The sequence below is a fragment of the Penicillium manginii genome (genome assembly GCF_028828005.1).
Source record: "Penicillium manginii strain IBT 31320 chromosome Unknown utg000004l:1.0-7231830.0:1.0-7236170.0, whole genome shotgun sequence".
Classification (NCBI taxonomy): domain Eukaryota; kingdom Fungi; phylum Ascomycota; class Eurotiomycetes; order Eurotiales; family Aspergillaceae; genus Penicillium; species Penicillium manginii.
The window spans coordinates 663,697-688,273 of NW_026643105.1; the positions used below are offsets into that span (position 1 = coordinate 663,697).

The window sequence follows — 24,577 nt, forward strand, 5'->3', positions numbered from 1 at the left end:
GCCCAGGTGCAGTATGTAGTATAACTATTTCAAGGTTAGGCCCACCTACCTAGGTCTGTCAGAATCATGCCGGCAGCCGGATCCACTTCCCCAACTCAAATATCAGAGTAGAAGAACTACTACTAGTAATACCTAAGTATAGCATACAAATTGGCATATTATATCTTTCGATCCATGGATAAACTGGCAGTTCACGCAGTCAAAGTCCACTCAGATTTTGGAGCGTAGTCATTTGGACTGCTGGAACTTCAACGGCCTCGGGGGCAACGCGACGCATATGAGGCCAAAAGTCACGACTCATAACAAAAACTCCAATATGGCATGAGTCGATACTGGGATGCCCCATGATGGCTCTCCAGTGTGGTTGGGCTTTCAGTTTTGCCATCTAAATCAACACCTTTATTCAACTTGAATATGAAACATAAGAATCGCAAGACAAAAATGATTGACTTCCGAGGTCGGGTGGTGACATTTCAAAGACTAGATAAATTTCCAAGGTTCATCGAAATTAATAGTATATACTATCTAGGTAGATAGTAGTACTAGTAACTAGCTAGGTCTATTTACTACTACCTTTGATGTGATCCGCACTACCTACATAGTACTACAGTAGTAACTACTTGTGCTAACTAATAGCTAACTAGTACTTGCATACCGGTAGTTATAGACGAGTACAAAAGCGCGATAACTCGAACTCAATGATATTTAGCGCTCTTATTCCAGCTCTGGAGAGTTATGCAACTTGTACCCCGTACTTTGAAGCCCAAGATTGAAATTTCGAAGACTCTTCCAAACTCGCCAAGGAGTTCCACCCGACAACAATCATGTCCGTGCATTTAAGAGCGCGCGGGCTTTGGATTGATTGGTGATGGTGAGCATACACTGCCTGACTGCCTCCATGCATCCCTAGGTATAGCTATGTAATAACAATTAGTTAATCCGTACCTCAAATTCAAGTCGAACGATAAATCGCGGAATCCGCCCTTCGGAAATATGGCTCCGATTATTAATGAGAAATGCATTTCGACGCTAGCGTCGGCCAGACCCCCCTTTGTTGGCGATAAGCTGTCGCGCCAGGCCGACTCTGTCCTCGGTTTCTCCCCACATGGAATACTCTGCTTGGATAATATCCACGGGTAGTAATGGCGGGGAGTCCTGTAAGAACTCAAAAAGGAGCATCCGAAGGAAAATTGCGACCTGTATTTTCTGAGTCAACGTGAGTAATAAGTACCCCATGGCATACATACGACTGCCTAAACGGGACCCCGATTTCAAACGTCGAATGAAAGACAGAAACCAAAGAGAACACGGACGTCCGCCACCGGAAACTGCCGTTCAAGAACGTTCCATCCCCGCCCCCTCCTCCACCGTCTCCACAACGTTGCCTGACTCCGGGGTTTTACCGCGTGGTAGGCTGCAACCCCGTACAGGTCACATCGAACTCCGACTCGACGAGCCAATATCAGATCACTTGAACTCCGATTCCGAAGAGCTTTATTCATCACCGCTAGTTGACTCAAGGCTTCTACAGAAGGAATACCCTAGTATGGCGATGTAAGATCTGGACCCGAAGGGTTTTAAGTCCCATCTCGAAGTGGAGCCGAAGTGGACAATGTTTGGAGGATCAGACGAGTTATAACTGGTCGGGTTTAGGGGTTAACCTTGCACTTGGCTACCTCCTAACTAGCTGTCCTTGGCTCTTGTAAATGACTCTTTTTTTTCTCTGCTTGTCTTCTTGCTCTTTCTTTTTCTTCCTGGTAGTTCTCTGAAAACCCCACCACTTTTTTTGTCTGGCAAGCTCCACCAGCCCTAATCACTTTGGCATCTACTTCTATATAGTGAAGACTTGCCACCGTGGGACACTTGGTCCAGGGTGGGGCTCGCAGTTATAGAATACTACGCTTCCCCATTGGAATATTTCGCACTTGAAGGTTTCCCGGTACCTCTACAATGAATGAGAAGGAGAACACCGAAAAGAGAGAGGGGAGTTTCGACTCCGAAGTCGACTCTTCTCAGACTAGTGACTATGAGCAACAACGTGAAGAGCTTCGCCTTTCAAACCCGCAAGGAGTTACGTCAACTCTCACCGGAGTGAATGTAGAGAAAGCTGAGCATGATTTTGAGGAACTAAATCGCCAGTTTTCGAGCATATCTCACCAAGCCCGTCATATATCCAGGCAGGCGTCTCGAGCCTCGAGACCGACTGTCACCACTGAAGACCTAGAAGGGGCAGGGAGCTCTGCCGACTCAGATGATCTCTGGGACTTGGAGACCACTCTCCGGGGCAACAGAACCGCAGAGGAGGAAGCGGGTATAAAGGACAAGCATATCGGTAAGGAATTTCACCATTCCTTGGAATGAGGCTCATGATTCTGACCATTCCTTTAGGTGTTATTTGGAACAATCTTTCTGTTCGAGGAATGGGAGGTGTCAAGACCTACATCAAAACCTTCCCCGATGCGATCATCGACTTTTTCAACGTGCCAGAAACGATCATGAACATGTTTGGATATGGAAACAAAGGGAAGGAATTCAATATCTTGGAAGGCTTTCGAGGGCTCACCCGACCAGGTGAAATGGTTCTAGTCCTTGGCAGGCCCGGCTCTGGGTGCACTTCTTTCTTGAAAGTCATCGCAAATCAGAGATTTGGATACACCGGCGTTGATGGTGAAGTGATGTACGGTCCTTTTGAATCAAAAGAATTTGCCAAACGATTCCGTGGCGAGGCTGTGTATAACCAGGAGGATGATATCCATCAGCCAACCCTGACCGTCAAGCAAACCCTTGGCTTTGCTCTCGATACAAAGACCCCTGGAAAGAGACCATTTGGGGTATCGAAGGCTGAATTCAAAGACAAGGTTGTCAAAATGCTTTTGCGAATGTTTAACATCGAACATACTGCCAATACAGTTATTGGAAACCAATTCATCCGTGGTGTTAGTGGTGGTGAGAGAAGACGAGTCAGTATCGCTGAAATGATGGTCACTTCCGCGACTGTCTTAGCATGGGATAATAGCACTCGTGGCTTGGATGCCTCTACCGCTCTGGACTTTGCCAAGTCACTGCGCATCTTGACGAACATCTACAAAACAACAACATTTGTTTCCCTCTATCAAGCATCTGAAAACATCTACAAGCAGTTCGATAAGGTTTTAGTCATCGACAGTGGGCGACAAGTATTTTTCGGTCCGACGGCCGAAGCTCGATCGTATTTCGAAGGGCTTGGCTTTCGCGAGAAGCCTCGGCAAACCACTCCAGACTACGTGACAGGATGTACCGACCCGTTTGAGCGGGAGTTTAAGGATGGAAGAACTGCCGATGATGTACCTTCCACACCCCAGGCCTTGGCAGAGGCATTTGAGAAGTCAGCCTATAGCAAGCAACTCGATGAGGAAATGCAGGCATATCGCGCACAGGTCGAACAGCAAAAGCAAACATACGATGACTTCGAGATAGCCAATCAAGAAGCCAAGCGCAAATTCACTCCGAGATCATCTGTCTACTCAATCCCCATCCACATTCAGATTTGGGCTTTGATGCAACGACATTTCTTGCTCAAATGGCAAGACAAATTCGCGCTGACAGTCTCTTGGGTTACTTCGACAGGTATTGCCATCATTTTGGGAACCGTGTGGCTCAATCAGCCTGCTACCAGCGCGGGTGCTTTTACTCGGGGCGGATTGTTGTTCATTAGCATGCTTTTCAACGGATTCCAGGCCTTTTCTGAGCTTGGTGGCACTATGATGGGTAGGACAATCGTCAATAAACATCGTTCTTTCACATTCTACAGGCCAAGTGCTCTTTTTATCGGCCAAATCTTGGTGGATACTGCATTTGCAATAGCACGCATCCTGGTTTTTAGCATCATTGTCTACTTCATGTGCGGTCTAGCCCTTGATGCCGGAGCATTTTTCACCTTTGTCCTCGTTATTCTTACCGGATATGTCTGCATGACTGCACTTTTCCGATCCATCGGGTCTATTTGCCCCGATTTTGATTATGCGATGAAATTCGCTGCTATTGTCATTACTCTCTTCGTGTTGACCTCGGGTTATCTAATCCAGTGGTCTGCTTCTCAGGTCTGGTTGAGATGGATCTATTATATCAATCCATTCGGTCTAGGCTTCGCGTCTCTGATGGTGAACGAGTTCAGTCGTCTTACAATGACATGTACGAAAGATTCATTGGTGCCCAGTGGCCCTGGATATGACGATATCGCACACCAGGTATGCACTCTTGCCGGAGGTGAGCCAGGGTCGGACATTATTCCAGGGTTAAGTTATCTTGCTACGACATTCAGTTACCACAGCGCAGATCTCTGGAGGAACTTTGGAATCATGATTGCCCTGATTTTTGGCTTCCTCGGGATGAATCTGTACCTCGGCGAGATAATGCAATTTGACGCAGGCGGAAAGACACTCACGTTCTTCCAGAAGGAAAATGACGAACGTGAACAGCTGAATCAAGCACTCGACGTGAGAAAGGCAAGTCGTCAGTCGAAGACTGGGGATACTACCGGTGCCAAGCTTGAAATATCCTCAAAGTCCGTCCTTACATGGGAGAACGTATCCTATGAAGTCCCTGTACCATCCGGCACACGACGGCTTTTGAATTCTGTGTATGGTTATGTTCAGCCTGGAAAATTGACAGCTCTTATGGGCGCATCTGGAGCCGGCAAAACTACTCTGCTTGATGTGTTAGCCGCACGGAAGAACATCGGCGTAGTGACGGGTGATATCCTTGTCGATGCAGTCAAGCCTAGCACTTCTTTCCAGCGAAGTACTTCATACGCCGAACAGCTTGATGTGCACGAGTCAATGGCCACTGTTCGTGAAGCTCTACGCTTCTCGGCCGATCTGCGTCAGCCATTTGAAGTTCCACGATCCGAAAAATACGAATATGTTGAGGAGATCATTAGCTTGCTTGAACTTGAAAGCCTAGCAGACGCGATCATAGGTACTCCGGAGACGGGGCTCTCCGTCGAGGAACGAAAGAGGGTTACCATTGGGGTAGAGCTTGCAGCCAAGCCTGAGCTACTTTTGTTCCTGGACGAGCCAACGTCCGGCCTGGACAGCCAATCGGCCTTCAATATCATTCGATTCTTGAAGAAGCTTGCTGCGGCTGGTCAAGCAATCCTCTGCACAATTCATCAGCCTAATTCCGCTCTGTTTGAAAATTTCGACCGAATTCTACTCTTACAAAGAGGCGGAGAATGCGTTTACTTTGGTGACATTGGCACAGATTCCAAGGTTCTATTGGACTATTTCCATCGCAATGGTGCAGACTGCCCTGCTGATGCTAACCCCGCTGAGTGGATGCTTGATGCTATCGGCGCAGGGCAAACACGACGACTTGGAGACCGTGATTGGGGTGATGTCTGGCGAACGGCCCCCGAGCTGGAAGTGGTCAAGAAAGAGATCATTCAAATTAAGGAAAGCCGTGCTAAGGCGGCCCGGCAGGAGACAAGCCAACAGAAAGACATCGTTGAAAGAGAATATGCATCACCACTTTGGCATCAAATGAAGGTAGTTGGACGCCGAACGCATTTGTCATTCTGGCGCTCTCGTAACTACGGCTTTACTCGACTTTTTACACACGTCGTTATTGCACTTATCACGGGCCTCGCATTCTTGCAACTCGATGACTCTCGTTCCTCGCTGCAATATCGCATCTTCGTTATTTTCAATGTGACGGTCTTGCCAGCAATCATCCTACAGCAAGTTCAGCCTAAGTACGACTTATCCCGATTGATTTTCTACCGTGAATCCGCCTCGAAGACGTACAGCCAGTTCGCCTTTGCATCTTCTCTTGTTCTGGCAGAAATGCCTTACAGTGTTCTCTGCGCTATCTGCTTTTTTCTACCATTATACTACCTCCCTGGATTTAATATGGAGACCAGCCGCGCAGGATATCAGCTGTTCATGGTTCTGATCACAGAAGTCTTTGCCGTGACTCTCGGACAGATGATCTCCGCCCTGACACCGAACAGCTTCATTGCGTCCCAGCTCAATCCCCCATTTGTGATTATTTTCTCCCTGTTTTGTGGTGTCGCGATCCCGAAGCCACAAATCCCAAAGTTCTGGCGCGCATGGCTCTACCAGCTTGATCCTTTTACCCGACTTATTGGGGGAATGGTAGTAACGGAGCTCCATGGGCGTGATGTTTCTTGTTCAGAAATAGAACTCAACACCTTCAATGCTCCCCGTAACGAGACATGTGGCGAGTACATGCAATCCTTCTTCGAGAGCGGTGGGGCTGGATACTTAGTGAAGAATGCCACTCAGACTTGCGAGTATTGTGCGTACAAGATCGGAGACCAGTTCTACGCGGCATTCGGCATGAACTTCGACAACCGATGGAGGGATCTAGGCATCTTTATCGCATTTGTCGGGTCCAATCTCATCATATTGTTCCTAGCGGTGAGTGCATCTCGAATCTACCTAATTGTGGTGCCATGCTAATCGAATACAGTCCCGGTTTTTCAACTTTAACCGGAGGTGATATCGGGGAATCGCTCAGGTGAGCTCCCAAATTGCACTCTATAGCGAGGCAATGGTGGGTTATATTAGATTGAGTTCAACAATATTTTAAGGGCAAAAAAGAGGAAAGGGGGAAATTTTTGCTGGGGTAGATCATAAAAGTGTTCAAAATTATCAAGCAAACAGATTCTTCATTCCTTACCTTAACTCCGAGTATAAACACCGGGTCGATTGCCGCTATGGCGCGAGTTCCTCTATTATCCTACGACTAAGCTTCCTCGTAGCCGACTTATGAACACTGTTCATTGCTTTTACTTCTTCTACCCCAAGAAAGTGGATTACCTCCGCACTCCCCGGATTCCCCACGCCCCCACGCATCACTCTGCCCGTGCGCGATCTACACTGGCCCAAAGAGCCTTTCAACTCCCCGAGGCAAGTTGCTCGACCTATCAATTTGTGGATTGTACACCATCTAAGGCATAGAGTTGGAGCTAGGCTCAACACCAACCATCTGAGCGGCGAGATCACCGCACTGTCGGACTTGCTCCGATGACTCTCACTTCCTAGTTCCATCCATCCAGCGATTGACCAGCCGGCATCTATCGGCCGTAAAGTTTCTCTTGGCAACATCACATCTCACTGTTCGCAGTAACTTAGCAGAGACCGCGGCAAAACCCCGGTTTTCCCTCAGCAATATCCGACAGCCAAGACTCTGCTTGAAGCCGGGAACCAGCATTCCACGAACCCTCTTCTACAATACGACATCTTTGCGTCGATGTGGAGAAGATTTCGGGTCTCTGGGTCCTTCCCCGCAGTTTGATGCCGTGGCTTGATTGCCCCATGGGGTAGCTTGAGCGTTCGCCTTTGTTGAAGGGAAAATACACGAGTCATAAAGTTCGAAGCTGGATTATGCAGACGAGCACGGGCAGGCTGCGATGCTGCGGGCGCATGCTTGATAGGCCCCCTAGCCGGTGTCACTATTTTCTTTATCTTGCAGAATTCGCCCTTTAAACCTGCTCTGTTTCTAGCTATTACCCCTCTCCTAGATTTCTGTTAACCCTTCAATCCCTTTCTGCGAAGTTGAGACGACTATTTTCCCAAGAATGGGGACCAATACTATGAACGAGCCATCATCTGGCTCAAAGACAGACATTGCCGATATCCCGACCATCTCTCATTCAGAAAGCAACCAAGTCCAGTCTAAATGGAAATCTGCAAAGCTCGCCGATGGCGACACTGCAATGGCTCTGTTCAACAATCCAGATGAGTTGCACGAGGACATTGACCCTGCTGAGGCAAGGAAAGTGTTGTGGAAGATCGACTTCATGATTCTCCCTTACTTGGCTGTCTGCTATGCATTCTTTTACATCGACAAGGTGGGTCGTTATATCCCTCCTATCAAAGATTATCACTCCAAGTCCTGAGGCTTAACGTTTTTTCTTTGGCTCTAGACAACACTGAGCTACGCTGCTATCTTCGGCATTCGCGATGATCTCAATCTCCATGGAACTCAGTACAATTGGCTGAGCAGTATTTTCTACTTTGGTTTTCTCGCCTGGGCATTTCCAACAAATTTCCTCATGCAACGACTTCCGATCGGTATGACTCCTATCTTATGGCCTCATTTATAGAAGAGTTCTAAATTGTTCTCCGCAGGTAAATACCTTGGTGCAAATATCTTCATGTGGTAAGCATCCGATGTCTGCAAAGGTGGACCCGGATCATAACTGACTAGTACGACCCAGGGGTGTATTCCTTATGATTCAAGCTGCATGTAATAGCTTCGAGACACTCGCCGTTCTTCGCGCCTTAGGTGGTGCTGCCGAGGCGTGCTCTGATCCCGCTTTCATGTTAATTACCAGTATGTGGTACACTCGCCGCGAACAACCAGTTAGAATCGGTCTCTGGTATACAGCCAATGGAATTGGAATTGCCCTCGGTGGCTTACTGGGATATGGTATTGGCCATCTCCGAGGAGCTCTACCATCGTGGAAATACGAATTCATTGTGATGTGAGGATCTCCGTTCTGGTACGATTATTCAGAAGCAATAGCTAACAGGTGTCAGTGGTGCTCTATGCTCCGCCTGGGGCATCGTTATGTTCACCTTTCTCCCTGATTCGCCTGTAACGGCGCGTGGCTTGAGTTTGAGAGAGAAACGTATTGCCGTCGATCGCATCAGGGAAAATCAAACCGGTGTGGAGAACAAGCATCTGAAGCCATATCAGATTCTCGAAGCATTCATGGATTACAAGCTTTACATGTTTTTCATGTTGGGTGTAGTATGTAAGTAGTATCCCCATATTCGAGTTCCATCTCCTAAATACGGTCTAACGTTCGCGATAGGCAATATTCCCAATGGCGGAATTTCGAATTTTGGCACAATTATCATCCAAGGCTTCGGCTTTTCTACTTTAGTGACAACTCTTATGCAGGTAAGTCTCGCTGGAATTTCTGTGGTTTCTTGTATGTCACGGTTGATTGATCTTCTATCGTCAGATCCCCTATGGAGCTATCATTGCCCTTTCAATCTTGGCCTGTGTCTACCTGAACGACCGTTTTGAGAACCGACGCTGCGTTTTCGTTCTCATCTTCCTGATTCCGAATCTTGTCGGTGCTTTTGGTCTACGGTTCGTACCTATTGATCGAAGCGTCGGTCGACTCATCTGCTACTATTTGACTGGGCCATATAATGCCGCCTTTGTACTTGTACTTAGTATGCAGGTGGCAAACACTGCTGGTAAGCTGATTGAGGTGTAAATGATCGGAGAAGCAATCGTATTGACATGACTTTAGGACATACCAAGAAGGTAGTCACCAACGCTGTTTTGTTCCTCGGGTATTGTACTGGCAACATCGCTGGGCCATTCTTCTATAAGACAGATCAATCGTATGTCTGCACCTGTCCTGGAAAATACGTTGAAGATATCTAATGTGAGAACACTAGGCCTACCTATCAACTTGGAATCTGGTCAATGATTGTCTCCCACTTGATCGAGGCAGTACTTATTACTATTCTGGGCTTCCTTCTCCGGTGGGAGAACCAGAAGCGTGATCGCATTCAGTCCCAGATGGAGGGTGGTCTTGAAGGTAGGGATTTGGATGCGACTGCATTCTTGGATTTGACTGATCGGGAGAATCTGAAGTAAGTCACTCTGTCAGGCAGCATATACTTGAGATGCAAATCACACTAACGCGGGACTTTCCTTTTTCAGTTTCCGGTATATCTACTAGGATTGAGGACTCAATCATATTACCGGTTTTGGGCTTCGTGACTCCATTATGAATATGAATATGGACTAGAATACTCCATGGTATCGCAAACTGATTGGCCATTCTCATTCTCATTGTCATTCCTAAGATATGTTCAATATCTCATCCATATCAATAGCCTGAAATAGGATAGGGTTGGAGCCTGCAGTCACCTCCACCAGTCCCAGTCCCAGTCGTACCTTCCCTATTCACAGGGCTCGTACATTCTAATTCACCTGGGCATTGCCCTTCTCTTCAACTTTCCTACTTTCTCTCCTTCTCGCTTCCTTTCTCCTCTTCACTTGACCACTTCAATCAAATCACGCACCCTTTCACAACAACTCAAATCCACCATCCAATGTCTACTCAATCCTCCAAGGATGTCGTGGAGTCGAGTGAAGTTTCGGCTGAAGAAGGGCAAGGTCCGAAGACCCAGATCATTCAGCATGTCTTTTTGACCGCATTTTTTTCCTTTCCTCGCAAACTAATCAAGACATGATCAAGCCACCCTCGCTGCGCGCGAACACTGCACCCAGATGCAAATCCGCTACACCTGCGGCCACGCTACCGGTGGAGAGTTCCTTAAATGCGAGAAGCATTTGCCCTATGACGACGACCGTTGTGCCGGTATCAACATCCAACATGTCGAAGCCAAGTTCTCGCCTCACAAATGTCGAAACTGCCTGCACACCCCCGACCGTTAAAGCATGGTCGAAATGAGGAGCCGGGATCAGGGCCACCCATCCCAGATGATGACGGGGAGATGTATGGGATGAAAAGAGGAATGGATCGTGAATGAGTCTTTGATTTATCGATACCCCGATATGGCAGATGGAAGCTTATGTGTTAACGTTTTGAAATTTGAAGATTATGCTTACCCGAATTTATCTCCACTATCAATACAATAACATCCAATTTCGAAGGCAACGTGGAATAAACCCGACAAGTACGAGTATTGACAAGAATTCTGTACATAGGCCGAGCCTCTAAAATGGCAATGTGTCTAAGTTCCTGTGATGACTAGCTATAAGGATGGCGATCCGTATGCCTGAGGCCTCAATGTCTCAAAAATCCAAACACGACCGAGAGACCTCAGAAGAAAGAAGACACCGCATCCAGATCATCGGCATTAAGCAGCCCAACTCCTTCCTGCAAAAGAGTCCTCCAAACGAGGTTACGCTGACGAACCGGCCAGTTAGGGGTATTCCAGTATCTCGCACCAATCCCACGCTCCTTCGCTAGCGAAATCTGAGAGCGCAGCGCCTTGAGCTGCTCGTCTCGAAGGATGGGCTCAGTATCAATGTTCACCTGACCGACAGCCTTGACAAAATCAGTCGAGGCAATGGGCGAAACTCTATAATCGACCTTGGCATATTCGGAATCTGCCAGGGCATCGAGAGGGGCGTCGAAGAAATAATCCCGATCCTTGACGGGCAGCACCATGTCGAGGGGAGTTGCGCCTGTCCCAATAATAGTCACCGGTCCGCTCTCTACCGTTTCGCCGTCCTTCAATGTGGTCAGATAGCCTTTCTGGCGCAGAGGCTCCAGGGCTTTGATGACAGCTTCAAAGGTCTCATGGCCGGAAGTTTTCACGTCGATGAAGAAGTAGAGTGTTTGAGCGGTATCAGTGTCCCAGACGCCACTGTTGGTTCACTCGAGTCAGTCATTTACATCCAAAAAAGACCGAGGTTACTGACTTCTTTGTTGGGCCTGTCAGGAAAGGACTGTCGGGGTTTTGTCGCTCCAGGACATCCAGGATGGGGTTGATATAGAGGTTTTCCAATGTGCGTTCGTACGTGAGCGACGACTCGTCGTGGCCCACCTGAACAACGGTTAGCGATCGCGCATACCCGGGGGGAACCGGTAAAACAAACATAGAGAGTGTCGTTATATAGCCAAACATCCGCCTCGGTAGATGTACAACCTTTTGACAAGCCTAAGAACTCGATTAGCGATGGCGAAGGGGAACAGAACTGAAAGCATAAGGCACCTACCGGTATAGAAAGGTCTTTCTCTCCAGTAGTCACTAATCAACACGGTGAGCAAATGGTTTCACAGGAAAGAGATCAATTGGTCCATTTTCAGACGCAAGTCCAAGGGTCGCGTACTTGTGGGAATGCACGGGGATCTACGCTGACGTTAGTCCAACAAGCCCGAACACACAAAGGGGGACAACATATGCATCAAGAAAACCACGATGCGCACCAACATACTGGTAGAAGATCCCTCGTGATATCCGTTGGGTATCCGTAGTCATAGCTCGAGTGGGTATTCTTCAAGATGTTCTGCAGGCTGGAAGTGCCGGGAGCCACGGCAAATGCCCCGGCGGCAAGCGTTGCAAAGGCGGAAAGAAACATGTTTGTCACCGGAGAGATGGAATCGGAAATTCCTATCTTGCGTTATGACAATACTATGATTTTGCTTCGCAGGTTTGAAATACAATTGGAGGGAGAGAAGGAGCGCCGGGAGTCGCGACATCAAAGAATGTGGAAATGCGGTGTCGGGATTGGTCGCTGCACGTGAGAGCATTGGTAACCAACTTCATCATCAGGGGAACTTGAATCGGCAGACACTCCGAGTCCAGTTTGTATAGCGAAATACTATTGAATGCTACTAGATAATTCAGAAGAAGTGTGGTGATAAAAGATGATAAAAATAATGCTAGACATAAAATCTCCTATATATCCATACAAAGAAAGGTCATCCAGAGGGAAAGTCATATCGTGCTGTGTTATGTACATCAAGAATCCTTGTGTTTTACTATCATCTTAAACCTCTCGAATACTCGGTGACGAGCCACTTGCTGGTTGCTCTTGGGATGTGGAGTTACGGCCACGAAGACTGAGGTTGCCGATGCGCTGGACAAGGTTGCTTCCTACTGCATCAACCGCCCCTTTAGGAGCGAGCAAGGTTGGTCCTTGAGCGACTGCCTCTTGCACCCGAAATAAGCGAATCCCGGTACCATTCCACACACCCACCGTTCCTGGTGTGGCTCCTGCGGCTGTACCAACGACCATCTCGCTAGAGAAGACAAATCCCCACAGGAGAGACTCGTACCAACCCATCGAGAGGGCGGACCATTCAAATGATTGAACCCTAGTCGGGGTTGGCTCTGAGATGATACCCTTGACCTGGGGCTCTTCAGCAAATGACGGAAGATTGGTGATCAAAGTACGGGCCTCGGGACTGGATGTAGTCTGAAGTGCTGCATCGGGGATATGGGGCGCGATAGCGGAAATGATGGTGAGAATGGTGTGTAGGGGAAGTTCCGGAAGCCAGGACTCGAGCTATTATCAAGAATGTCAGCAAAAATAAATAGAATGAAAGGACGGCAACGAGTGCTACTCCTAAACTTACCCAGCCAACGGTAGGTGTGAAGGCCATAGAAGATGACAAGAATAGAGCAGACATGCTAGTTTGACTAGTCATGCTGTTTTGGCGCGAGAACGAAGGCTGTCCGGCAGGCTTCTTGCCGCGAGCCTTTTCGGACATCCCGCGCAGCTGTGAGCTGGTCTCATCGGTCGTGGATGCAATCGAGGGCCTGCGTGATGTTTGTGCTGACGGGGAAGACTGGGAAGGTGTGTGTTGGCCTTCATCGTCAGAGTCATCTTCGCCGATCGCGAATGCACTATTCTCTTCCGGGATTTGGGTAAGAGGCGACCGAGCACCCGAAGGAAGATGCAGATCATCTTCGGGTTGCGAAAGAGTCGGGCTTGCGAGTGTGTCGTTGGAGGCAGTTCCGGCCTTCCACCTCTCCTGCTGACGCTCGATCTCTTGTTGGCCGCTTTCCAGCGTGAATTCCCGTACGGCCTCAAAGCGCTGCTTGTACTTCAAAATTGCATAAACAAGGTACGAGTTTTCTGGGGTCGTTAGAGCTGTTGACACAAATGTGAAAGAAGAAAATGATACAAGAAGGCATACCTGTGAAGTTGTGCTCAAGAATTGCATTTATAAAATCCAAGAGCGCTGCAAGAAGAGTGTGATTTGTCTCATTCGCCAGCAAGAAGCTGGGGGTAGACATTGAAGAGAAGAGTTGGATGACCTTGGAACTGGCACTGGGGGAGATGCGCTTGATGTGGGGGGGCCACATTGTTGAGGATCATCAAGAGAGCTGGATAAACAGTATCGAGTTTTCCCTTACTGGTTGCCATGAGGGTGTGAATAGACTAGTGAATATGGTTAGCATATTATTTTCAACTTCAAGAATGGAAAAAACGAACAATGATGAGGAAATCGGCATAAGAGCCTCGGAATTTAAGCAGTCTGATCGATTGTGGCAAGGTCTCCTGAGCCTCAAACTTCATGTTGATACTCTCACAAAACGTCGCCTCTGCGCTCATTGTCTGGAGGATGAAAATGCACAAGCGCACCACACCCTGCTTTGAAGGGTCAGTTCTGTACTCCATGGCATAGAAGATACAGAGGATTAGGAAGTCATGGGATCGGTTGGAATCGATGATGAAAGACCTGAAGCGCTTGTTGCATTGCAAGGTCTCCCAGAACAGAACAAGAATTTCTGGGGCCCATTTCACAGATCTTTGGCTGCCGGGAAGATATGAAGTAGTGGCTTGCATAGGCTGATTCAAAATACGAGTCATACCGTCCACCAGAAACTGGAAATCTTGTGGTCTATGTAATCTTCCATAGTAATGGCGATAGTAGTTCTTTGGCGGGGTGCCGCGTCCGTCTTCGGGAATAGGGTACAGGAGCAGAACCAGGAGAAGCTGTAGGCAGTATATCACCATAATTTGCTTGGGGTCTTTCCAAACCACATGGTCGTATGGAACTCTCCATGATGCAGGGTTGTATTTCATAGCCGTATTCAAAAGAGAGCAGAGTAGGGTCAAAACAGGTTGTTTATCTTGACAGGTGGTGATATAGGTGATCGCTTTCACGCCCTGAACCGGAAGGGTGTTTGACGGTAGATACATCGCTTTGCCGGTTATGGTGAGTAGAAGTCGGAGAATCTCACATCGGTTGCTTTCCAATGCCTTGTTGGATCCCATCGTTGTGTTGCAGCCGACACCACTCTGCCATATCGAGTAAGATATCTTGCTCTTCGCCGTCGGTAGAAGTGGAATGGTGAACTCGGCGAAAAACAGTAAGTCAAGGAGTGTGTCGATCAGCTCTTCGGCGAGCGGCTTCACCTCTTCGTATTCCTCCGAACGGGGGAAGTCCCATCTTGTTGGTCCTCCAGCCCAGCCTCGTCAAAGAGGACCTCGCCAGCGATCTGAGCTTGTCTGGTTCTCTTCTTGCGACGTGTCCAGAAAAACTTCTCTTCCCATCCTTCGAGATGATCGGCTTCGTAGACAAAGGGGAGGAGTCGGGTAAGGACGCGAATACAGTTGAGCGCATCGCGCTCGGGGGCAAGGTCTGGATCTGGGAACGAAGGGTGATTCTTGAGAACTATCAGACGTGAGGAGACTGATAGGAGTAAGGTTTCGAAGTTGGATAGGGCATTGTCTCGCGTTCGACGAATATCGGCGGGGGTAAATAAGCTGAAGACATCTTCGGTGGATTCAGGGAGCTCCCAAAACTGCCATCATAGTCAGTTACAGTATCTCTTGTGCAAAACTAGAGCATAAAATATCAGCTTGAGATATAAATGACCTACTTTTGTCCAGTAGGGGTCATCTGCGGGGATCTCCTTCTCCTCAGAGAGGCGGAAGATACCCTGCTTGAAGACCAGCTTGGACTCCGAGGCTCCCATTGTTTGGAATTATCGATTTCTCACAGGCCGCAAGTCATGTAGTTGGAATCGTTAGGTAGTTCCGAGGTTGAAGAAGCAAAGCAGCCGTCCAAACCGAGAGTGTTGGTTGTTGGTTCGTGCCTGCGGAGTTGGGGGACACATGGGAGATCTGCCGAGCCGCCCAGCCCAGGCGGCGCCGGGAACCACTCAGTAGATAGGATAGGTACTCGATCGCTGACAAGAGACACCACATTACTGATAGTAGATAACGTTGGGTTGGATGGATTACGATTATTTCTTACCTACGGAGTGCTAGCTAGATAAATGTTGTTTACTTTGACAGCTTAATTTGAACTAGTAGTAGTTAGTTACTAGTAGTGGTACTAGTATGTCTTGAACCTTCCAGAACTTCGGTAGCCTCAGACCTAACTTAGATGTCTACCCCGTACAGGTCTCACTGTTGAATTGGAACATACTTTGGAAATATTGTTATTGATTATGGAGCGCTAATGAACCCGGACCTATTCTACAAACTCCTATCCACGCACCCGATGAGAAGGGGAAAAAAAAAAAGAAAAGCTTGAAAGCAAAGCCATTAAGTTCAGACATCACAGAGTGCCATTGCTAGCAGACAACCGTCTGCTGCGCTCGTAGAGCCATTTGTTGCTTAATCCCAGGCTTTGACGCTTGCCGGCAAGAGGAGAAGGGGTGCTCGGCGCCATCGTCGACTCTCCAAAAGATGTGCCGAGGGAGTTTCCAAGGGAAGTGCTGAAAGAGTTGCCGAAGGAGTTGCCAAGGGAGTTGTTAAACGAGTTGTTGAACGAATTGCTACGAGCAAGAGGGGAAGGCGACCCAAAGCTCGGTCTGCGACCACCGCCTGCTCCACTCTCGTTTACGACATTCTTGTGGAAAAGAGGACTCGATGCTGGTGAGAAGGTGCCTGACGAGACTCGGCGCCCAGACAATCCAGGGTTTGCGGATAGCGGAGAAGAGGGACTATGACCGGATGCGCTAGCCGGACTGCCTTTGCGCGAGGTAGACACCCGGTACCGCGGAGGTGTCGCATATGGTGTCCCAGGTGTCGCAGGCGGTGTTGCATTAGGGTCCATACCCAGAAGTGCACGCTGGGTAGGTGTGAGGGGAATATCGGAGAAGTCGTCCTTGCGTCGGAAGAGAGGGTATAACGCGACACAGACGTTGAAAACGAGGAGCGCTTGTAGAAGAAGCAGCGGGAGGTGGTTGTAAACAGACTTGGGGTCGGCGCTGACAAGTAGACGCGAGCTGGAGCGAAAAGTGTCAGAGTCTCCACCCCCATGGCAATTTATAATTTAATTGACTTACTAGGTCTTGGAGAAGTCCTTGAATATCCAGGTCGCGGCCAAAGCACCTCCATTCCACAGGAGCCTTCTCAGGTTCTTATCCCCAAAAGTTGAGGCTTCTTGCCGTCTCACGATCTCGCTGAGCTGTGGATGGCGCCATTTTCCTGGGGTACCCGACGCTGAGCCAGGAGCTACAACAGGTGTAGCGGGTTTGGGGGTCGATGGTAGAGATTGGGAGGCCATTGATAAAGTGGTCGGTCGAAAATGGGGGAAATAGTGTCGAGAAGAGCGGGATGAATTAAGACGAAATCGTGAAGCAGCGCAATGGCTATCTATTCCGAGCAAAAAAGACTGCAAACCATGGTCAATGGGTACTCCATTATCGTGGCAGCTTGGATGGGGCACGAGACTTACCTTTCACGGGAACGAGATTTGACTTACCTTGACTTACCTTTGCTGGGCGAGATTGGGGAGGGGGGAGAAATCAATAGAGACACATGGGTATCGAGATCTGCCGTTGCCCCTTGTCTGGAAAGGAGGGGTGGGATTCAAATGGTCATTGCTCAGGAGGGACTCTGTTGTGATCGCAAGTGGCTGGGGGGGACGACTCGAAAAGCCGCCGCACACGCGAATTTAGACGCCCGGTGTTCCAGTTGACCCGAACCCGAACCCGAACACGCCGCACGCGCCGCACGCGCCGCAACCCCTCAACGTCATCGCCATAATCCGGGGCGTGGTCTGTCATCAATCGGATTGTTTGCATTGTTACTTGCACTTATCCGGGTTGTTTTAACCCTGTCGACAAAATGGCGGATCAAGCATCACTCATTGAACAAGTCGATGCCGCACTGTCGAATGTGCTGGCTGATTGGAACATATACTCTACCCTCTTCGCCGGCCTTCTCGGTGCCTTCGCTCTCTACTCACTTTTTCCTCCCGGGACCCCGACGTTCATCCATTTCTCCTTGCTCGCCAGTCCACTGCATCTCCAATTAGAAACTCTGGCGAATCCGCAACATACCGCTGCTTGGAGACTCCATATGGCTTCCCGCTTCGGTCTGGACTGAATGTCAAGGATCCCGGTACTCCCAAGTATACCGCTGGTCGACGTGGTGATCTGCGTGATATTTGGAAGGCCGCTGTGCGCGGATCTTTGAACCCCGATGGATCTGCATCTGGCAAGCAGGGAAAGATCTTCACCGTGCTCGGCAAGAACTCCATCGAGCATTCTCTGTCTCAGCTCACTCAGGAAATGAACGTGGTAGGAAAGGAGCTGCAGAAGTCTGATGCCAAAACTGTGGCTGTTTGTCTTACCGACTCTGTTGAGCTGCTAGCGTCTATCTTTGGTAAGTATTCCGACGATTATTAATTTAAAATTATGTGCTAACACCTGAATGATCCAGCTGGCTCCTTCTATGGATATAAGACCGTCATTGTGCCCCACAACTTGCCTGCGGAGACTCTATCTGCACACTTACTAGCCTGCAAGGCCGATGCCCTGATTGCTGAGGCTGGCTCACTCGACCTGTCTATCGTCGCCAAGGGTAACAAGCAGCTTGACCTCGTCATCTGGGTCGCGAAGTATGGCAACCGCCATATGGACTGGCACGAGGTTCCTGAGGAGGTCAAGGGTACTCTGAACGCTCTTGTCTGGCACGAGCTTGTTGAAGAACACAAAGACCTGGCCGGTATGGATGTTCCCGAGTACGACCCAACTACTCCAGCTCCTGCTGTAAATACCGTGTGGCCGTCCTCGTCTACGTCCGGTCGATTTATCGATTTCCAGTCAGAGGTAAGTTATTATTATTCTTCCTAGTAATTCCAACAATCGCGTTACTCACAAGTCTATCGCAGAACTTGATTGCTGCTCTCGCAGCCTTGGGCTCTGCGCTCCCTCGTAACCAGCGCTTCACCCCGTCCGATCTCGTTCTGTCCATCGACTCCCTCTCTCGCTCATATCCCCTGCTTCAGATCATGAACGCACTCTACTCCAACGCCTCCATCGCCCTTAACTCAGTTGCCGGTGAAAATGTTGATTTTGCTCTTGCCACCCTCGGAATCTCCCCTACTGTGATCATCGCGTCCTCCCAGACCATGGCCGATTATCATGAGCGTGTCATGAAGCCTCATACTGGACCTATTTCTTCGCTTGGTCGCTGGGTGCAGGCACGAACCTTGGACGGTGGAAATATGCCTTCGAAAAACATCCTGAGCCAAATTAGTCGAGTCGGCCCAACCGCCGAATTATCCTTGAACGACCTGCGCTTGCTGTGTATCTCTCACCGTGTCGATGCCGATCCCTCTGTTCGCCTCACTTCGGAGCAGCTAACCGAACTCCGCATCTTCACCGATGCTCGGATTGTATATGCACTCACTGGGCCTGGCATCGCGGGTGCCATTTCTCAAACAAATATTTTTGACTACAGATGTCTTAGTGGACTTGCCCACTTCGGCGCTCCACTGAGTTGTACTGAAATCACACTGACCAATGTCTCCGAGAATGGAGGGTCAGATGATTTGCCCGAGGGCCAGGTAAGCTCACAATATCTCTCATTCCCATGCCGCTTGCCTGTGATATAACTAATTTCTCCGTTACTTTAGCTTACTGTCGCCGGTCCCGCTGTTGTTGATGGCAAAACTACTTTGCCTACCCGGGTACGAATCAGCAATGACAACACTGTGGAATTGATTTAAATCCAATTGTCATTCTCTGGACGTTGTATTTTCGGAATTTGCATTTTCTTTTTCTCAATCCACCAATAATCATCCTGTGTGAAAATTATTGGTGGATTGCCATTTGACGATTAGCAATACTAGTTCAGGATACGAAATATTTCATCAGCGCCCAGCGGGGTTTCATTTAACAAAAGCGCCAGTGGCGATGCTCAATTCAAGTCGATGTTTTCCATTTTATGAATTACAAGACCAACTCCAAAGATGTTGGAATGAAGGTAATATACATGCTTTTTAAGCCAGAACAACCCGTACACAAATGCAACTCTCGCCCCGCTAGGCCTTAAGCACAGCCTGGAAGGTGTCGTAGCTGAATGGACGCTTCGCGCCCTCGGCAGAGTATTTGGCCATCTGCTCCTCGAGGGCGGTCTTGACCTTAGCAAGCTTAGAGGTAAGAGATGAGTGCAGCTCCTTGTCAAGGGCAATGCCATGGACCAAGAGACTCAATCGAAGTCCATTGTAGATTGGGACAGTCTCCTGAAGCCACTTTTCTTGGTCTCCGAGATATTCACTGGCAGGGGCCGTTTCATGTCGGGACAGAAGCTTGGACTGAACCAGCTTTCGGGCAGCGCTGATGACTTCATTGGTTTCATCCTTGCCGCTAAACTCGTTGATCGCGCGGGAAGCGGCGAGCTCCAGCAAAGTGCCGATGACAAAAGGCTGAACCAGAGGGTCACTGATAGGTGCAGGCTTCCAGTTCTTGTCCACGTAGCGGTCTGCCTCCATCAACTCGATCGCCTGCTTCGCAAGACCCATGGCCTTCTTCACATCTTCGCCCTTGTATTCCGCCTTCTGGGCAATAGTGTGCAATTCAAAGAACAGGCGTCTGTTCAGGTCGATTCCTCGTAGTTGCAGGCCGGTGCGGCTTTGTTGTTTGGCGCATTGGAGCATGACGGAGAGCTTGTTAGACTTGTTGGTCACACGCATGAGGTGCTCCCACTGGTTGGAATTAAGAACAAAATTGGCCGATCCCAGACCGCTCATGAAGGGAACAAGGTTCTTGTAATCGTTGGCAGCCTCCATAAGCTTGAGAACCTTCAGGGCCTCCTTTTTAGTTGGCAGATCGGTGAGCTTCATGGGTCGCAAAGTGAACTGCTCATTCTCGCCAATGCTGACAGTGATGGGTTCGTCGATTAGCCTTTGCGCATGCTTTTCTTGGAACATGCTTCTCCGTTGCCGCCTAGGAAGACCGTAAGGAATAAAAAGCTGTTGTCGGAATCGGTTAAGGGCTTGGTCCAATTCGGCGGAGGAGGTCGGGGTGAAAGTCGGCACAGCTGTATATCAGGAAATTCAACCATTAGAAAAGGGACGAGAGCCAATTTCAAACACAAGGATCAACAGCCTACCTGATCCAGAATAATTGCGGACTTGCGAAAAGGTCATCGACTGGCCGAAGGTGCCCGGCCAGCGAAAGAGCCTACCCATAACAGTTTGCGCCATGATGGAGGGTGTATGAATATAGCAGAAAGATATGCAGTGATATCTGATTCAATTAACCCCACTGTAGCAAAGAACTTGTCCAGCAGACTGCTTTCAATAGCCAGCAAAACGCGGATGCGCGAGAGAGAGGAGGCGGAGAAGAATCTCGACGGACCAAGTCGAGGCTTGGCGGAAATTCTGCCAGACACCGCGCCAAAACTCAACGCCGACTTTTGTCAACTCCTCAGCAACATCACAACCATGGCGGCCTTACCAACAATGCGGCAGCTGGGCTGTCTGAGAGCTTTGCTCAAGACCCAGGAGGCTGTTCAGCCGCAAATTGGTCGTCGATTCATCTCGACCATCTACTCGCAGCGCCCCGAGCGCGTGCCTCTCCCTCCGAACCTCCCCAAGCAATTCCTATCACAATTACCTGTGCGCATGCAGCCGGAAAATGGTGTGTATTTGGACTTGAAAAGGATTCCTCCAGCTAGCTTTTGCTAATTGTATCATTCAATTCCTAGGCCCCAAGCCCGTCAAGGTCTACCCTCCGCCCCCGTCCGCTCGCAACGCCTGCAAGGATCCAGTCGGCAGTGTTACCGATTCGCAAATGACAGTTCTCGACCCCAAGGGAGACCGAAAGGCTCTATTTGATTACCGACGGAACACCCGCAGTGTCAAGCCCGGCGACATTGTCCGAGTTACCTTCAAGAACGGCGACCCTTTCAACGGTGTTGTGCTGAGCATCAAGCTCCGCGGTATCGATACCTCCGTCTTGCTACGGAATGAACTCACCCGTGTGGGTGTCGAGATGTCCGTTAAGATCTTCAATCCCAACATTCAAAGTGTCGAAATTGTCCAGCGTGCCATGCGCAAGCCTCGCCGCGCCAGGCTGTTCTACATGCGGTATGTCGACCTTCCAATCTACCTAACCTATACATTCATTCTATTATGGTACTAATCCATTCATCTAGGTCCCGCAAGCATGACCGCCGCAGTGTCGAGAACGTTGTGGCTGCTTATATCCGCCAGAAGAGGGCCTTCCTCGGTGGAAACAAGCGGTAATTGGACAAAGACTAAGCGTGGTCTCTTCTGCATATCCAATGGTGTACTATTATCTGTCAATATTAAACAATTCTCTTTTTCGTCGATTCATGACTTCATTTTTGGCGTCTGGTTTATACTGTTCGCGCATGCTTGTAACACGGTATCTATTACAATTGATCGATTGATGTCACGGAACCTCGAAAGGGGTCCGTAACACCACATGTTCTTGATGGGTGAGTGGAAATGATATATTGACAATTATATAATATTTTAGGCATACAAAGTTCGTTGTTGTCGTTCACCCAGACACTGTGTCGGAATTACACAGTGATTCGACGAGCCTTGAGATACTCATAGTCAGGCATGGAATCCCTCACGGCTTTCTCGATCATCTGAGCAATCTCCTCGCCAAATTCGACCTTCCACTTGGCCGCTTCAGCGTCAATGTCAATACTCACGGGCGCTTTGTCCTTGACGATACCCTTCGAGTCTTCCAGGGTCGACAGCATGATCGAGGCAGCACGGTTATGCAAGTCACGCTGCTGTTGATCAGCATCTGTCTCGGGAGCAGCCCAATTATCGGACTTCTTCTGCTCATTCTTGCCACCCCACTCAAATTGCAGAGCACTTTTGTCTAGGCCGGTCTGCTCGCAGAGCTTGTACACGATCTCTGGGCTGTGGATGAGATCGTGAGCATCAACCACAGGCGGTGCAACCGACACATCTGGCTGCTCCAGGCACCAGTCGTACAGCATACGAGACCAGTGCATGGTCATGTTGGTCAAAGACGAGCCCTTGACCCCATCCTCATCCATGTACCCTTCCTTGGCGATCTTCACCATCGCACGGTACATCGATGGCCAGGCAAGAGCCGGGTGACGGATAATGAAGGCATATTGCCAGGACCGCATGTACTCATCTGATAAGACGGTCTCGTTGCCCGGGGACCAACTGCTCGGACCGTAAGCCTGGGGCATTTCGGACCGAAGATCCTTGAAAAATCCGGGGTCCTCGCAGCCAGTCCTCATCTTATGAAGGGCAGCCGGGTTGAAGAACCAGAATGCATGTTCTTTGGTGAACATGGCCTTGTTGTTCTTCTGCGCCACCGAAGACTCATCTTCGAGAGTCTCCAAACATTCCTGGAATCCCTTCTTCACAGACTGCCTATCATCTTGGGTCCATTGCTCGGGTGATTTGGCCAAATGGCCGTTCTGGGCCGCGGATACAAATGCGGGATAGAAGAAATACCCGCCCTTCGGGCTGGTGTGAAACTGGGGTTGATCGTGAATGTTCAAAATCTTCAACAAAAGATTGGAAGCTGTGCGGGGCACCGAGATGAGCAGCAACCGGCGAGGGGTGGCGGGGCTAGCGCTGGTCACTTGGGGAGTCTCAGAGATAGCCATGGCCGAGGAGATGGATAGTATAGGGCTATGAAGAATAAGCTTAATTGGGCTTGAAGCAATGAGCGAGCGTGAAAATGACTACATTCTGGGGGCTAATGGCGTGATTATATAGTACAAGTAGGATCTGAAGTCTATCTAAACTTGTCCGAATCAAAACTATCCACAGTCCCTAGTTTTCTGTGCAGTTTTACTAGGGCCCTAGCGCACTCATCGTATTTGCTAAGAGTAGAAATGACAAATTTCGGCCTTTGACGGTGCGGATTAAGCCCGACGTGGTGGAGAAAGGGGTGTGCCGTCTTGGCTTTTGAGTGGGCTTCTTCATGTTGATCTTCACCTCCAAGATTTTCCTTGGTGGGTAACTGATTGAAACATCTCGGCACTCGGACAGTCGGCTTTCCGACTAGAAACCATCGTGTGATGGGCCTTACGATTATAGATGCAGGACGCTTTAATCTCGATGTAACACGAGCCTGCATGTACCCAGGACTTGTTGACTATTCAACGCATCTTGTGGTCGAAATCCACAGTATGTCTGGGTCCAATAGGGATGAATCCAAGCGGATGACATTTTATCCAGCCCTATTAATACGCTTTCGGGAAACAGGGCTATGGAAAGTAACCCCATTGTGGAAACTTTGGAGCTCGGAATACTCCGCAGATCCATGGATGTCGGACTTATCACAATTCAGCCTAACTAAGCCCAGTCAGAGGTGTCTATGTACATAAAGGTGGAGCCTGGATTGATTCCCAGGTGACGATACGGAGTACGAAGTACCTACATGGGTTCTAAGCCTGTGTTGGAGCACTATACTTCTAATCTACAAGTGATAAGTATCATGAAGTTACCTAGGACGATAGCGACACAAGTATACCTTATCAGATGCGTAATTTAGGTTTCCAGCAACCTTGGGACGGTCTATTTTCTATTGGCCTTGATCGGGGAATAGTCCGTCTTGAACACAACCTCGTTGCCATGATCACTTGCCAACTTCAATCCAACAAACTCCCAGCCGTCAACCTTGGAAGCTCGCTAAAATTCGGAGGCTTATGATGGATGATCAAGTCAGCCTCTTTGGCCTTAACATTTTAGCTACACAGTCATTGGGGGTCAACCCAGGTATCTTTGATTATATCAATACGAGACTTGAAGGGTTGGACCATGCCGATAGTTAAGCTACGACAATGGAAGTTAGTTACCCTGTGATAGCCAAGCCTTGGAAATCACTTTTTGCTGGTT

The 24,577-nt window shown here is 49.0% G+C and overlaps 10 protein-coding genes across 10 annotated transcripts; 5 read left to right on the plus strand and 5 right to left on the minus strand.

Annotated features, from left to right (window-relative positions):
• Positions 1–1,950: 1,950 nt before the first annotated feature.
• On the plus strand, positions 1,951–6,501 carry N7533_003949 (putative ABC transporter; the record flags this gene model as incomplete). The annotated part of the gene is made up of 3 exons (XM_057100599.1): positions 1,951–2,332; positions 2,389–6,419; positions 6,472–6,501. 3 exons carry the CDS (start codon positions 1,951–1,953, stop codon positions 6,499–6,501), a joined length of 4,443 nt encoding a protein of 1,480 aa, XP_056960229.1.
• A 1,081-nt stretch (positions 6,502–7,582) lies between these two features.
• N7533_003950 (putative MFS allantoate transporter) lies at positions 7,583–9,712 on the plus strand (the record flags this gene model as incomplete). The annotated part of the gene is made up of 10 exons (XM_057100600.1): positions 7,583–7,855; positions 7,931–8,078; positions 8,136–8,166; positions 8,225–8,491; positions 8,547–8,764; positions 8,825–8,913; positions 8,978–9,218; positions 9,275–9,368; positions 9,426–9,623; positions 9,694–9,712. 10 exons carry the CDS (start codon positions 7,583–7,585, stop codon positions 9,710–9,712), a joined length of 1,578 nt encoding a protein of 525 aa, XP_056960230.1.
• A 376-nt stretch (positions 9,713–10,088) lies between these two features.
• N7533_003951 (uncharacterized protein) lies at positions 10,089–10,434 on the plus strand (the record flags this gene model as incomplete). The annotated part of the gene is made up of 2 exons (XM_057100601.1): positions 10,089–10,152; positions 10,235–10,434. The coding sequence occupies 2 exons, from the start codon at positions 10,089–10,091 to the stop codon at positions 10,432–10,434; spliced, it is 264 nt and encodes an 87-aa protein (XP_056960231.1).
• Positions 10,435–10,822: 388 nt separating this feature from the next.
• On the minus strand, positions 10,823–12,087 carry N7533_003952 (uncharacterized protein; the record flags this gene model as incomplete). Its single annotated transcript, XM_057100602.1, has 6 exons — positions 10,823–11,372; positions 11,428–11,552; positions 11,605–11,666; positions 11,725–11,756; positions 11,818–11,858; positions 11,944–12,087. The coding sequence occupies 6 exons, from the start codon at positions 12,085–12,087 to the stop codon at positions 10,823–10,825; spliced, it is 954 nt and encodes a 317-aa protein (XP_056960232.1).
• A 411-nt stretch (positions 12,088–12,498) lies between these two features.
• Positions 12,499–15,440, minus strand: N7533_003953 (Hid1 family protein; the record flags this gene model as incomplete). Its single annotated transcript, XM_057100603.1, has 7 exons — positions 12,499–13,017; positions 13,088–13,590; positions 13,652–13,696; positions 13,773–13,896; positions 13,951–14,889; positions 14,949–15,266; positions 15,345–15,440. 7 exons carry the CDS (start codon positions 15,438–15,440, stop codon positions 12,499–12,501), a joined length of 2,544 nt encoding a protein of 847 aa, XP_056960233.1.
• Positions 15,441–16,027: 587 nt separating this feature from the next.
• On the minus strand, positions 16,028–16,981 carry N7533_003954 (uncharacterized protein; the record flags this gene model as incomplete). Its single annotated transcript, XM_057100604.1, has 2 exons — positions 16,028–16,700; positions 16,761–16,981. The coding sequence occupies 2 exons, from the start codon at positions 16,979–16,981 to the stop codon at positions 16,028–16,030; spliced, it is 894 nt and encodes a 297-aa protein (XP_056960234.1).
• Positions 16,982–17,544: 563 nt separating this feature from the next.
• N7533_003955 (uncharacterized protein) lies at positions 17,545–19,432 on the plus strand (the record flags this gene model as incomplete). The annotated part of the gene is made up of 5 exons (XM_057100605.1): positions 17,545–17,687; positions 17,735–18,084; positions 18,142–18,530; positions 18,593–19,270; positions 19,340–19,432. 5 exons carry the CDS (start codon positions 17,545–17,547, stop codon positions 19,430–19,432), a joined length of 1,653 nt encoding a protein of 550 aa, XP_056960235.1.
• Positions 19,433–19,747: 315 nt separating this feature from the next.
• Positions 19,748–20,911, minus strand: N7533_003956 (uncharacterized protein; the record flags this gene model as incomplete). The annotated part of the gene is made up of 2 exons (XM_057100606.1): positions 19,748–20,745; positions 20,818–20,911. 2 exons carry the CDS (start codon positions 20,909–20,911, stop codon positions 19,748–19,750), a joined length of 1,092 nt encoding a protein of 363 aa, XP_056960236.1.
• A 114-nt stretch (positions 20,912–21,025) lies between these two features.
• On the plus strand, positions 21,026–21,955 carry N7533_003957 (mitochondrial 54S ribosomal protein bL19m; the record flags this gene model as incomplete). The annotated part of the gene is made up of 3 exons (XM_057100607.1): positions 21,026–21,347; positions 21,415–21,796; positions 21,865–21,955. The coding sequence occupies 3 exons, from the start codon at positions 21,026–21,028 to the stop codon at positions 21,953–21,955; spliced, it is 795 nt and encodes a 264-aa protein (XP_056960237.1).
• A 302-nt stretch (positions 21,956–22,257) lies between these two features.
• On the minus strand, positions 22,258–23,340 carry N7533_003958 (uncharacterized protein; the record flags this gene model as incomplete). Its single annotated transcript, XM_057100608.1, has 1 exon — positions 22,258–23,340. The coding sequence occupies one exon, from the start codon at positions 23,338–23,340 to the stop codon at positions 22,258–22,260; it is 1,083 nt and encodes a 360-aa protein (XP_056960238.1).
• Positions 23,341–24,577: the final 1,237 nt, after the last annotated feature.